At 37.7% G+C, this 13511-nt stretch overlaps 1 protein-coding gene across 6 annotated transcripts in view; it reads left to right on the top strand.

Annotated features, from left to right (window-relative positions):
• The window catches only part of DYRK4 (dual specificity tyrosine phosphorylation regulated kinase 4), an 81661-nt gene that overhangs the window by 40520 nt on the left and 27630 nt on the right, over positions 1 to 13511 (top strand). For all 6 annotated transcript variants that reach the window (XM_072653973.1, XM_072653970.1, XM_072653974.1 and 3 more), the window contains 4 exons: positions 1475 to 1601; positions 4104 to 4267; positions 8109 to 8245; positions 12177 to 12317. In XM_072653973.1, the coding sequence (XP_072510074.1) occupies positions 1475 to 1601; positions 4104 to 4267; positions 8109 to 8245; positions 12177 to 12317 (569 nt within the window). The remainder of the gene's footprint in view (positions 1 to 1474; positions 1602 to 4103; positions 4268 to 8108; positions 8246 to 12176; positions 12318 to 13511) is intronic.

Genomic DNA, 13511 nt, shown 5'->3' with positions numbered 1-13511 from the left:
CTCATTTTTACAGGTAAGGAAACTGAGGCAAATGGAGTTAAGTGACTTGTGCGGGGTCACACAGCTAGTAAGTGTCTGAGGCCAGATTTGAACTCAGGAAAATGAGTTTTTCTGATTCCAGGCCGGGTACTCTGCGTACTAAGGTGCCACCTAGCCGCTTTAACTTAGAAATTAAAGGTTTCTAAGCAGAGGAGTGGTAATGTGTTTTAGGAAGATTATTTTGATAGTTTTATGGTTGGTGGATTGAAGCGGGCATCTCATTAAAAGTCTATTGTAAAAGCTCAATCAAAAAGCTCATCAGTTTTTTTTTTTATTAAATACTTAATTATTTATGGGGCTATTTATTTATTTAAGTGGTCCTAACCTCTGATGTGAATAAATTACTGATAAACATATGACAAAATGATGAGTGGAGCTATATTTTGGTTTGTTTGTTTCTCTTGGTCTGTTTGTCAAGCTGAGACTACTTGTCCAGCAACCCTTAGAAAGACCAGAGGAGCAGTGTGTCCAGCAAGGGTGCCACACCCAGGGGGAACAGATCTAACGAGAGTCGCTCAGTAGCATCACCAGAAGACATGAGTGGTCTTAGAGTTTTGAAGACATAAAATACCCTGGATATATTTGTTCTCTGTGTGCCCTGTGCAGAACCTACCCATCCCACTGATGGTGCGGGTATTGATGGAAGGGAGAGTATGCCCTAGATTCATGAGGGAATGTTTTTATTGTGCCTTTTCCCCAATACATCATATCATTAAATGCCTTTGCTTTGAGCTATTTGTTTACTCTGGATACCTAGAGGAAAAAAACCACATTATTGAGGGCTATGATAGCTTTAAATAGTCAGATACACAAACACCTCGAATACATACCGTGGTGCTATCAGTAGGTACAATTTTTTTGGTAGCATATTTTCCTTAATGACATTTTGATTATTGTAGAATTTGGAGCAGGAAGGGAAAATATCCTTAGAAATTTAGAAAACCATCTACTTCAACCTTCAAGATTGTTTTTTCATATAAGGAAACTGAGGTCTGAAGAATTATAAATAATTTGCTTAAGGCCACATGGATGGTTAAGTAGCAGGTGGAAGGTTCAAATATGTTTTCTGTCTTTCAGTTTGGTATTTTTTCACTCTGTCACATTGCCTTTCATATAATATTTAATTGGTTTTCCTCTGAGGGAGAGTTTATTCTACTTCTTGACAAGCTAAAATTTCCCTGGAGTTAAAAATTTGCTCTAAATCATCCGTAATAATATTAATAAAAGTTAAAAGTATTTTCCTTCTTTATGAATCATTTTTAAAAAGGTGGTGAGCAGTAGAATTAGTCCAATGCCAGAAAATAGAAAGGAAAAAATTCTAAGTAACACGAATTGGGTGTATTCTTGGCAAGGGCATGGGCAGGAGTCTGTCTAGATGTGGGCCCTGAAGAGAAGACTGGGTGGTCCTTTAAAGCAAATCTTTTTCTCTGGTTAGGATAACCAAAGCTACAACCAGGTGCCTCCATCTGAGCTCAAGACTTCATCCAGCCTCAGCATCCAAAGTCAAACCTTCAGGTCAGAGAGCAGCACACCACCCTGCAAGATGCCTATGACAGCATCAGGTATAGCCTCTCAGGAGAGTGTGTATGTGTGTGGGGGCTGGGGGGAGGGGTGTAGGGGTGGGAAGGACAGGAAAGGTAAGGTTTTAAGAAGCATTATATATAGGATGGCCAACAAGGAATCCATCCGTAGTTAAGCCTGTGAGTGGGACTTGGTAGGCCAGGTCAACTCTTGCCATATCAGTCCCCAAAGATGTGTTTTTAGAAATCATTTCTGCCACCTGACTCTTCCATCCCTCTTAATGTGTAGTTTATCACTTGGGGACACCAATACTCACTGCCCCAAGTGGCTCCAGTATTTTTTGGGAGCACTCTTTTTTTTCCAGTAGGGATCTCTTTATTTTTTTGGTATCCTTGAAAGGTATATATGATACAACAGGGAAAAAAAATCACTGGTTTTGTAGTTATAAATGACCTGTATTTGAGTCCTTGTTCCTCTACTTATCAGTTATATTATTGTGGGCAATCTGCTTACCCTCTCTGGTCCTCAGTTTCCTCTGTAAAATGGAGAAAATATCAATCGTGCTATCTGATTTACAGGATTGTGAAGACAATGTCAATTGCTACGTAAATACGAACTATTGCTATTTATAATGTTGGTGCTTGGGGCCTGCAAAATTTGAACTCAGGTCAATGTTTGTAGATTGCTGCACAGATTCCTGGTTCATCTTCTCAGCTGGTACACCTTGCATGAAAGTAGTCTTGTTTCCATGAATTTCTCATACCACAAAATCACAAGTGCATTTTTTGTTCCCTGTCTTATAGGGTGGTTGTGAGGATCAAACGAGATAAAGAACAGAAAACTCTTTATTATCATGTGACGTTGTGTATATGTAAACTGTTATTACATGAGAGAGGAAGACCTGGATTCAAGTTCTGCTGTACTATACATATATAGCTGTATTAGCTCCATGACCCTCACTCATGTAGGTGGCACAGTGGGTAAAGTGTTGGACTTGGGATTAGGATGACCCAAGTTCAAATCCTCTTTTAGACATTGACTAGCTATGTGTCCATGGGCGAGTCACTTATGTTCTTTAGGCCTCAGTTTCCTCATCTGTAAAATAATAGCACCTTCCACACTCTGTTGTATGGGGATCAAATGAAAAGATATACATGAAATGATTTGAATACTTTACAGCATTATATATATATATATATATATATATATATATATATATATATATATATATATGTATAAATAATCCTAATTGCTTAACCCTCAGGTAATGTCTCTAAGACTGTACGTTGATGAACATGCTCTGATCTGCATTGGTAGAGGAAATTTCCTCTTCCACGAATTCCCAATAGTAATGAAATCACAAGTCCCTTTTCTACTGCACATCTTATCATATAGTTGTAAGAGTCAAAAAGATAAAGAACAAACAGCTCTTTCTTACCATAGGGCATTGTATAAATTTAAGCCATTCTTGCATGTAAGAGTCAGGAAGATTTAGGTTCAGATCCTGCCTCTGACATATACTACTTTTATGCCCCCAGACAAGTCATTTAACATCTAATTACTGTCTGGTAATTCTCTAAGACCAACCTACTGAGCATCTTCTGAACTGCACTGGTAGAGAGAATTTTTTTCCCTAGGAGTTCCCTATACTGATGAAATCACAAGTTTAGTCCAAAATTTAAAAAAAATTATATGTGTACATGAATGGCTCTCAGTTCCAAGTACTTAAATGAAACCATACTTCCAAGACCTGAATCTGGTAAATTTGGATATTTACTCTCTCATGGTCACTAGTTTCCAGCTTTCTATTCCAAGTAGGGAATGTGAGACAGTACCTTAAAGTGTTATATAAATGCTAGCTATTATTATTATTAATGATTATTTTTATTGTTAAATGGCAGATTTTTGAAATCAGGTTCTCTGACTCCAAAACCAATGCTTTTCACTAAAGTAGGCTGTGTCATTTACTATTATGTCTGTTATTAAGTGAACCATCTAGTAAGTGATCTTCTGACTACCTGGTTTCGTGACTCTGTGTGGTACTGGTTCTTCATGATTCATCCAGTGATGGTATGTAGGATGAAATGGAAAGATTGTAATGAAATTAAAAAAAACACCATATAGGAATGAATAAAATGATAAAATATCATGATTCATATAAACAAAGTTCTTAAGCTGAACATGAGATGATATTGAGAACTAAATATGAGATAATGATGAGACAGGAAGAATTTTCTTCTAGAGAATTAAATTTTTTATCAATTAATTTATTTTTAGTTTTCAACTTTCACTTCCACAAGATTTTGAGTTCCCAAACTTCTCCCCATCTCTTCCCTGCCCCCACTCCAAGATGGTGTGCATTCAGATTACCCCTGACAGGAAGAATTTTCAAAAGCAGAATTTGCCTTGGAGGTTTTGTGATCTATTTGGAGCACATTAAGAATTTATTCTACTGCAAACAGGACTCAGTTGATAGTCAGTTTGGTGGGAACATTTTTTGGAGTCAACTACAAAGTTAATTCTCACCCTTGTTTCCCACACAGAAGCCCTGAAATATTTTGAGAACCAACTGTCTGTGTATGAGCGAAATGAAATTCTGGGTTATACAGAACTCTGGTTCCTAGGGCTTGAAGCCCAGAAGTTAGACGTGCTTCCTGAAAAACACAGCAAGACAAGCTTTGATGATGAACATGGCTCCTATATAAAGGTGAATATGTAAATTTCTATGCTGAATGCATTTTATTTTTCATAGGTGAGTATTTGGGGTAACAGCACTGGAGTTCCTCTAGGAATAGGGGTCAATTTTTTTTGAAACACAATAACTCCATTCAAAAAAGTTGTCTCAGTTCAGCAAATATTTATATGTAATATGTGGTATGCAGATTGTTGTGCTAGGTACTGAAGGAGATAAAAGATTTAGCAAAGACATATCCCTTGCTCTTTTGCAGTTTTGAGTCTAGTAGGAGGATGAGACACAGATTACTATCATTCAAGAATCTATCTTTTTTGATGGTTTGGCTAGTCTGTCCACTGACATGCACCTGGCCCCTCCACAGCTTGGTAGCTGGTCTTTGAGAATTGCTATGGCTCTACAATTTTATCTCCTTAGAAACAACCTGATAACAAGACTCTTAGGAACTTAGCAAAAGCTATTCCTTAGATGATAGACATCTAGCTTATCAATAAGCCCATGCTAGAAGCATTTCAATTTAATGTGATCTGTCAATGGTACTAAGACCTAGTATATCCTTTGGAGCTCTGGGGTTACTTCTAAGATCCAATGAGGCACTCAGAACATTAGTGGACTAAAATACACACAAATAAGTACACCACAGAGGCATGAAAGGAAATATTATGTTATATAGCTTCAGGGGTTCTCAACACCAATCCTAGCTTGGCCCAGAATTCTAAATGTCCCAGACAAAGCACCTTGCCTCTAGATCAGGAGTTCTTAAAATTTTGGGTGTGTTAGGAGCCCCTTTGATATTTTGGTGAAACCTATAGACTTTCTCAAAAATGTTTTTAAGTGCCTAAAATAAAATACAAAAATATGTCAGATTACAAAGGAAACCAATTATATTATAATGTAATTATAAATATGCAGTGTCCCAAAAGTCTTTGTGCATGCTTTTAAAGCTCCCTGAAGACTTTTAGAACACCCTGAATGTTGATACTTGTTTATATATAATATTGTTAATTAAATTTAAATACACATATCCATTATGTTACATGATATGATTATATAGTATTGTAACAGCAAGGACCCTGGGATACACAAAAGGATCTATTGTACAGGTTCTTAGGTCTCCTGTTTTAAAAGGAAAGCAACTTTTGAGGAATCAACCCACTTTAATCAAGCACATATATCATTATCTTAGTTCATGGGGAAAATCAGCACCCAGAACTTCAGAGAAAATACAAACAGAGAAATAAAGACCAACAGACAAGGCTTCCAACTCTCTGACCATAAGCAATACATACATCACAGATCAGCAGACAGATCCATCTCTCTGACCATTACATACATACATAGTTACCAGAGAGAGAAGCACCAGCATCTGGGTTTTCAAAGTTGGGAGGTGGTCTTAGCAGCTACTCAGGGTCTTGTGTGGTCAAACAAACACTTCCAATGAGTAAGGCCCAAAATAAAACCTCACCTCATAGTATTTTTATACTTTTCAGAGCCAGAGGGCATGACCCTCTGACCCAGCGCCTCAATATATATTAACAAAAGGTACTGAGGTCTGTTAATGAGTAGGGAAGATCTCTAACTCTTCCTCCCATGTTGAGGTGTAAGCTCGGTTCTCACGTGAACGGTCTCAGGTCAGGTAAAGGTGAGGGCTCTTGAACCTGCCGAGCTCTCACGAGGCCCCCCAGGGAACAGCTGGGAATTGAGGAGTAAGACACGAGCTGTCTCGTTTTTCCACCTCTTCTCAGTGGAAATTTGCTGGGGAGAGCATCCCACCCTTGAGATTGGTCCATGGTCTGAGCACACCTGTTGTTAATTGGCTAAGGGGCTGAGAGCATGCATGGTGTCCATGAGCGAACTATGTGGCTGAGAGAGCTTAAATGGGGACAGGAAAGCCTGAGGGTTCTCTTTTTCCTTGCTCCTCGGGGAGCACTAGCCCTGCATACTGAGAGGGGGAGGGTTCCTCTCTCCTCCGGAATGAGAAGGGGGCTCCATGGGGAGAACTCGCCCTGCTTGCTGACGTGTAGCTAAGATCCAGAATAAAGCCTACACCTCTGTTTGACTCTGGAGGTCTCTTCTCTCATTACGTTTATCCAGCTGGCCACCGAAGCCCACAGCAATTATGCCGGATAATCCCACCTACTATTAACTTTACATCAACATTACAAGTATAAATATATATTGCATCATTATATATGTTATATACTCATATAAAATACATAAATACTATTATTTATTATATTTTAAACTTGTTCAAATAGACACACACAGAACACACACATACATAAATAGATATATGCATGCATACATAAACATATATCTATGCGTGTGTGTATAGATAGATATAAAACCATTTATGGATTCCAGGTTAAGAATCACTGCTTTTAGACTTTATCATTCTTGTTTTATCCAGGCCTATGTTTTCTTGCTTAAGCAGCCAGACTAATGCTGGTTGTACCTTCTTCACTGGGTCAAGTCCTTGGTTCCAAGAACTATGGATCTAAGATCAGTGTCTCCTTGTGGATTAGCTGGGGTGCCATGCTGATATTTCTTTGGTTACTCACCCTTTTCAGATCTTTACTTTTGGAGAGATAGCAACATATCACTAAGGTACACATACATGCATAGCTCTATGCATATCCCCATGTCAAGATATGTAGAACATATACTCAAACACATACATCTCTACACTACATATCTTCCAAAACACTGGAACATAAATAATTAGTTTCTGCATTCATACAAACCTACATGCACATAACATTACACGTATACTACTAGACATTATTTCCTTAAATGTACGAAGACTTATAACAATCATATGCAAATATTCTACAGACCTTTTAAACACATAGAATCATAGAACATTAGAGCTGGAGGAAACCTTAGGAATCCTCTAAGCCTCATTTTTACAGATGAAGAAATAAGCTCAGAGAAGGTATGTCAAGTGACTTACTTTCCTTACTGAATACAGACCCCACCCCACAGTGGTTTTGACCAAACACTGACAAAATAAAATGTTTGTCTCTGTATGTTGAAAGATCCCTCTGGCCTGATGTAAGACAGTAGTCTGTGTCTCTTTGTCAACTCCATTTTCAGATTAGACCTGGTCAAGGCAGAGATGAGGAGGGAGATTCTTGAAGTAATGAGGAGGCAGAACATAGGCATGTCTAACTGGTGGAGAAGAATTAGTCAGGACTTCTCTCATGCCTGGAGCTATTATTTCCACCCCTATCTCCTCATTGCTCCTCCAGTCTTCTCCACAGTAGACTACCTGGTCCTCTTGATAACATTGTAACATTGGATTCTAGTTCTAGAAATAGTATCTTCTAATTTATCCACTCATTTTATAGATAAAGAAAATCAGACCCAGAGAAATACAAAGATTTACATAGGTTGTTGTTAGTGGAAGAACCAGAACTAGAGCATAAACCTCCTATAGTCAGAACTGTAGGATTTTTCCTGGGCTATACATATTCAGAAGTTGATAATTCCTTGTAGTCTGTGGGAGAATCCATACTTTTTAGACTTCTACAAAGAGATAACAGTAGTAGTCTTGACACCGTGAAAAACCATTTAGGAGCCTAGATATCAACCTTGTGTCCTTTGTGGAGTAGTCCAACTCTGACACTAGTGGGGTTGAGGTATCAAGGCTGCTTAGCTTTGCTCATTAACCTAAGCACAAGGATGATCTCTTTGGGTGCTTCCCTAGTCCTGGAGAGGAATAATAGGATAGGTGCCCAGAGCAGAGCCTAGTGTTTTAGTTACCAGTTCCACAAGACAGCTTCAGAGCAAGATTTCTCTGGAGAATTTGATCACCCTTGATTCTTTACCCTTAACTATGGTGTGGCTTCAACAGGTCCTGCATGATCACATCGCTTATCGCTATGAGGTCCTGGAGATGATTGGCAAAGGATCCTTTGGACAGGTGGCCAAGTGTTTGGATCATAAAAAGAATGAGTTGGTGGCACTGAAAATCATCAGGAACAAGAAGAGGTACTGCCCATCCTAGCCACAGAGACGTGACCTTTTCGTTTTGGTCATCTTTCTGGATCATCATCTTCCTTTTCTCTCCTCTATTTTTTCTTTCTTCTTCTCTATCCTTTTCTCTTTTTTTTTCTTTTACCTACCAGGACCCCTGTACTTTCTCCTCAGTTCTCCTTTTCCTTCTTCTACCACCTCCTTTCTCCTTTCCCTCATTTCTCTCTCTCTCTTCAAATGGTTTTCTTTTATTGAATGTCCATCTTTTAAAATTGATGGTTAGGTTCAGGTTTGCAGGGTATTTTATTTTAGGTTGTATCTTGAACTTCTTTGCTTTTGGGAATATAATATTCCATTCTCTCCTGTAGATTTTAGTGAGTAAAGAATAGTCTTTGGTTATTCTAATTTCCTGCCTTTATATTTGAATTTCTTTCTCCTGGTCATTTGCAGATTTTTTTTTTGTAATTGAAATTCTTAACTCTAGTCACTGTGTATTTTGGAGTTAGAAATAGAGTATTTTGTGGAGGCATTCTGTGGATCCTCATAATTGTTGCTTTATTTTCTGTATTCAGAAGTTTTGGACAGTTTACTTGTGTTTTTTACACTTTAATGTTCAGGTTTCTTGACTTGTCATGTTTTTCTAATTTGTGATCTTTAAGCTGTCTCTATATATCTTGTCTTTGAAACCAGTGTGTTTTGCTTGTATAGAGATCATTTATTTTTTTTTAACCATAATTGCATTTTACTTCTCATCTTTTTTCATCTTCTATTAAGTTCCTTGTCTGTGCTGAGTCAATATCTGTTGCTTTTTGCAGACTTAATGAAAAGTAGAATGAGTGTGTAGGTAGGGTTTTTGCTGCCTTTGGATTTTCTAGCCTAGGGACCATTGGAGAGGAATAAAGCATTCTCCCATTCTCCTATTCTTCCCCCTTTCCTCCAACCTCTGTACTTGCCTGGTGATTGAGCAAAGCCAAGTTCTGATGTTTGTTGCAATAGGGCCCTGGGAGAAGAGTAGGGATGGGATTCTTGGCAGGGAAATCTCTGAATAAATCCTAAACCATAAAACCACATAAAATGTAGGTTGGTGGAAGAGGACAAGAAGGAACTGAGTTAATGAGTTGACTTAATATTTTTCACTTTTAATTCATAGGGACATTAACTTTGTTGAGCTTCTTGCTTTTTTATCCATTGGAAACAACTATAGTTGCTCTATCTTTGGCAAAATCTTTCTGGAGGGAATTTTTTTTTTTTTTTGAGAATTAGTGGATACTAGAGAAAATATCTAGCCCTCCATCTTGTCGGTAATATGACTTTACTTTTTATTATCCTTTATTATTAATGTTATTATTATTGCTCTTTCTTACTCTCTTCCTGACCCCTTTCTTTCTTCTCCTCTTCCCCCCACCCCCAGCCTTCTCCCACTTCCTCAGTCCCTTTACAATTCTTTAAAAAAAAATTTTTCCCATTGTTTCTATGGGGTATCATCTAGTTCTCTTTTTGTCTTGTTTTTCTGCCTCTGCCTCATTCCCTAGTTGTTACATCATTCTGTTTTCCTTCTTTCCCTTCCTCCTATTTTTTTCCATTGTGCTAGAAACTCTTCAAAAGGAACTATGTAGACACAGACCTTTTTTCTTTAGTAATTTATATTAGAATATAGACTAACTTGTATGAGATTTCAAGATAGTAGATTCAGAATGTGACACCAATACACAAACAGTTTGTCTTGACCTCCCAATATTTAGTATGGTAGGCAATTAATAACTATTCATTAAATTGAACTATGCTTTTATCCTTAAACCTATAAATAATATAAATGCTTCTCATGTGATTTCTACAACCATTTATTAAGTATCTTTAATTCTCAAGGTACTGAAGACATAACTCAATACCTTCCTTCAAGGAATTTATAATTCAATTAGTGGGAAAGACATGAAAAACAATTGAGTTTGAAACAAGGGAGATTGAGATAAGCATAAAGGAGAATTCCAGGCAAAGTGCTATAAGAAATCTGAGGCAGGAAAGACAACTTTCACCCAGAGGATCAGGGGGGACTTCGTGGAAGAGGTAGCACCTGAAATTTTCTTTGAAGGAAAAGACTTCAAAGAATGGCTATTGGAGGTTGGGTGGGTGTGTAACAAGTCCACTCTAGAGATGGATGAGCAAAACCATAAGAATCATAGGATCACAGAGAGCCAGAAGAAAATTTGGAGATCAGCTGGTTTAACCTAATTTTAAAGAAAAGAAACCTAGTTCCAATAACTTGTACAAAGTCACATAGGCAGCAAATGGAAAAGCCAGAATTTGAACCTGGGTCCTATGACTCTAAATTAAAAGTTCTTTCCATTGTACCAGAAGGAAGATGGAAACCTACTTTTTTTCTGGAATAATGTAGGACATGTAAAGTAGGATAGTGTAAGAAGGCTGAAAATAGTAGTTGGACTCAGATTATGAAAGTTTTTGAATGCCAGAATCTGTAGGGAGATTATATGGTAGTAGAAAGATTTTTGATAATCAAGCTTAGAATGACATCTTAAGAAATAATCATGATCAGAATGACATATTAAGAAAGTTTTCTGGTCATCAGTGTGAAAGATGAATTAGAAAAGAGGAGAGATGATAGGCAGGGAGATGAGTTAGGAAGTTGTTTAAAACAAGTCAGGCAAGAGATGATGAATGTATGAATTCAGAGTGGTGACAGGTAGATTGTGAAGTAAAAGATGGATGGAAGTGAAGGAAATTTTAGAGGTAGGATTGACTTGATAAAATTGACTGGATATAGAGGATAAAGAACCTTGAGGTTCTCCTAATCTAGGTGACCAGAAAAATAGTGATCATATTAACAGAAGTGCAGAAGAGGTAGAGATAAATTTAGGAGAAAATATGAGGAGCTTAGTTTTAGGTGCAGTGAGTGTAAGATCTTGATAGCATTTCCAGGTGATAATGTCTAAAATGCAGTTGGAAAATTTGCATTTGGAGTCTTAGGGACATATGTGTCCGTGTGTATATACATGTATATGTATGTGTACCCCATGTACACACACACAGACTCAAGGATCACCATACTTAAGGGTCAAGAAGAAGATGAATATCCAGTTAGGGAGACACAGAAAGGTATAAATGAGGAATGAGACTGGAGTGTCATTGAAGAAGAAAAGTGTCAAAAATGTTGTATGTTCTAGAGAGGTCAAGATGGATAAGAATTGAAAAAAGTTCCAGTAGATTTTTTTTTCTTAAGGAAGTCATTATAATGAGAGTAGAAACTGAAGAAATTGGAATGATGGTGTGTTAGAGTTAAGAGGGACCTTAGAATCATCTAGTCTAACCTCTCATTTTTCTTTTTTACAGATAAGGAAAATTCAAAGCCCAGAGAGGGTAAATGACTTGTTCAAGGTTATACAACAAGTTCGCCATAGACTCAGGGTTAGAACTCATTACACCTGACTCTCAGTCCAGTGTTCTTTCTAGTAGTGGTAGAACTCACATTCTAAAATGAGGTGAGGGGCAAAGAGATGCCATTGACCCTCTTCCATTCAAATTGGGAAGACTGTGTGAAGGAGTTAGGATTTCAGGAGCTGTTTGAAAGTGGGAAGAGAGAGAAGATGGCAGACTGGTAAAAAAAAAGTCATTCTAGGTATAAGGTTGAAGATATGTTTGGGAAGAAAATGAACAGATGTTGGGTCATTTAAGCAGGACTACCTGAGATGCATAGGGAGTTGCCTGAGAGAAAAGAAGCAGGTAGGGGGTTGAGGACAGGTAAAAGAACTCTGATGAAGGACACTGAAAGGTAGTAGGCTGCCACCGGTCTCTCACATCCTCTAAGGGATTAGAGTTGTGATTAGTGGGAAGGGACTGAAAAACCCTGTAATGGTAGATTTTGTGAAGCCTGCTTTTCTAACGTGACTCAGAACTCATATTTTCCCCATCTTCCTTTTTTCTTATACTTCAGATTTCACCATCAAGCTCTTGTGGAGCTGAAAATCCTGGAAGCCCTCCGAAAGAAGGATAAAGATAACACATACAATGTGGTACACATGAAAGACTACTTCTACTTCCGGAATCACCTCTGCATCACCTTTGAACTTTTGGGGTAAATTCTCTTTTCTGTTTTCTTCTTTCTTGGTTGAAGATGGGCTTAACTTGTAGTAGGAGGCACTGAAGTTAGAGTTCAATAAGGCCTTCTGGTCTCTCTGGGTTATATTAAGTTATCTATCTTTGATCCCTTTTCAAGGTAAATTGATTTTTGATACACAACTACTTTAGTCTTCCTTCTATTTTTTAAATCTTTTAACTTGTTTTAAATATTTCTTGTTGTCTTGGAAAAGATTTTGTACCTCTGGTGTGTTAAGCTGTTAATTTTCTTTTTAAGTCTCTTCTCCATAGCTATAATTTCTTTTCCAATTATTTACTCCAACAATCTCATTTCATTGAAAATATTACTCTTTAAACTCTTTCTAATTTAAAAAAACTCTTCCCTCATTTCTTCTAGGAAATTCTAATTAGTCTTGTGAGTGAGCTTTTTCTTTATTTGAGGCTTTGCCTATAGCAGTTTTGGAGTTATTCTCCTCTTCTGTGTTGTCCCTTGGGTGTCCCTGGCATCATAATAACTCCGTATATTTTTTGTCTACTCATTCTTCCAGCCTTCCTGGATTAGCATTTTGTGCTAGGACCTGGATCTGCACACTTCTGGTAGGACTGTCATGACCTTGTTGGTCCTGGTCTGTCTTCTCTAGTGTCCTGCTGCTGTCCTCCTCTGGGTATTATGTGTTATATTTTTCAAGGTTCACAAGGGCAGCTCAAGCCAGAGAACTGCATAGTTTTATTATTATTATTTTATTTGTTTTCAGTGTTCTACAATCACTTCCATATATCTGAGATTGTTCCCCTTCCTCCCCTCCTTTCTTCCTTCCTCCCTCCTCTCTCCCTTATACGGCATACAGTTTTATATAGGTTCTACACATCCATTCCTAATAAATACATTTTCACCTTAGTTATGTTGCATAGAAGAATTAAAATGAATGGGAGAAATCATAAAACAAACCAAAATGTAATACAAAAGGAAATTATCTGCTACATTCTGCAATCAAATTTCATAGTTCTTTCTCTGGATGTGGAAGGCATTTTGCCTTAAGGGACCACTGGGAATTTTTTAAGTCCTTGCATTGCAATGAAGTACTAAGTGTACCAGAAAAATTGTTTGCACACTGTGGTTGTTGCTGTGTATAAAGTTCTCCTGGTTCTGCTCCTTTCACTCAGCATCAGTTCATATAAGTCTTTTCAGGTC

This window comes from Notamacropus eugenii, chromosome 3, assembly GCF_028372415.1.
Source record: "Notamacropus eugenii isolate mMacEug1 chromosome 3, mMacEug1.pri_v2, whole genome shotgun sequence".
NCBI classification, from domain to species: domain Eukaryota; kingdom Metazoa; phylum Chordata; class Mammalia; order Diprotodontia; family Macropodidae; genus Notamacropus; species Notamacropus eugenii.
Note: the sequence above shows the minus strand (reverse complement) of the source record. Positions and strands in the feature narration are given on the sequence as shown.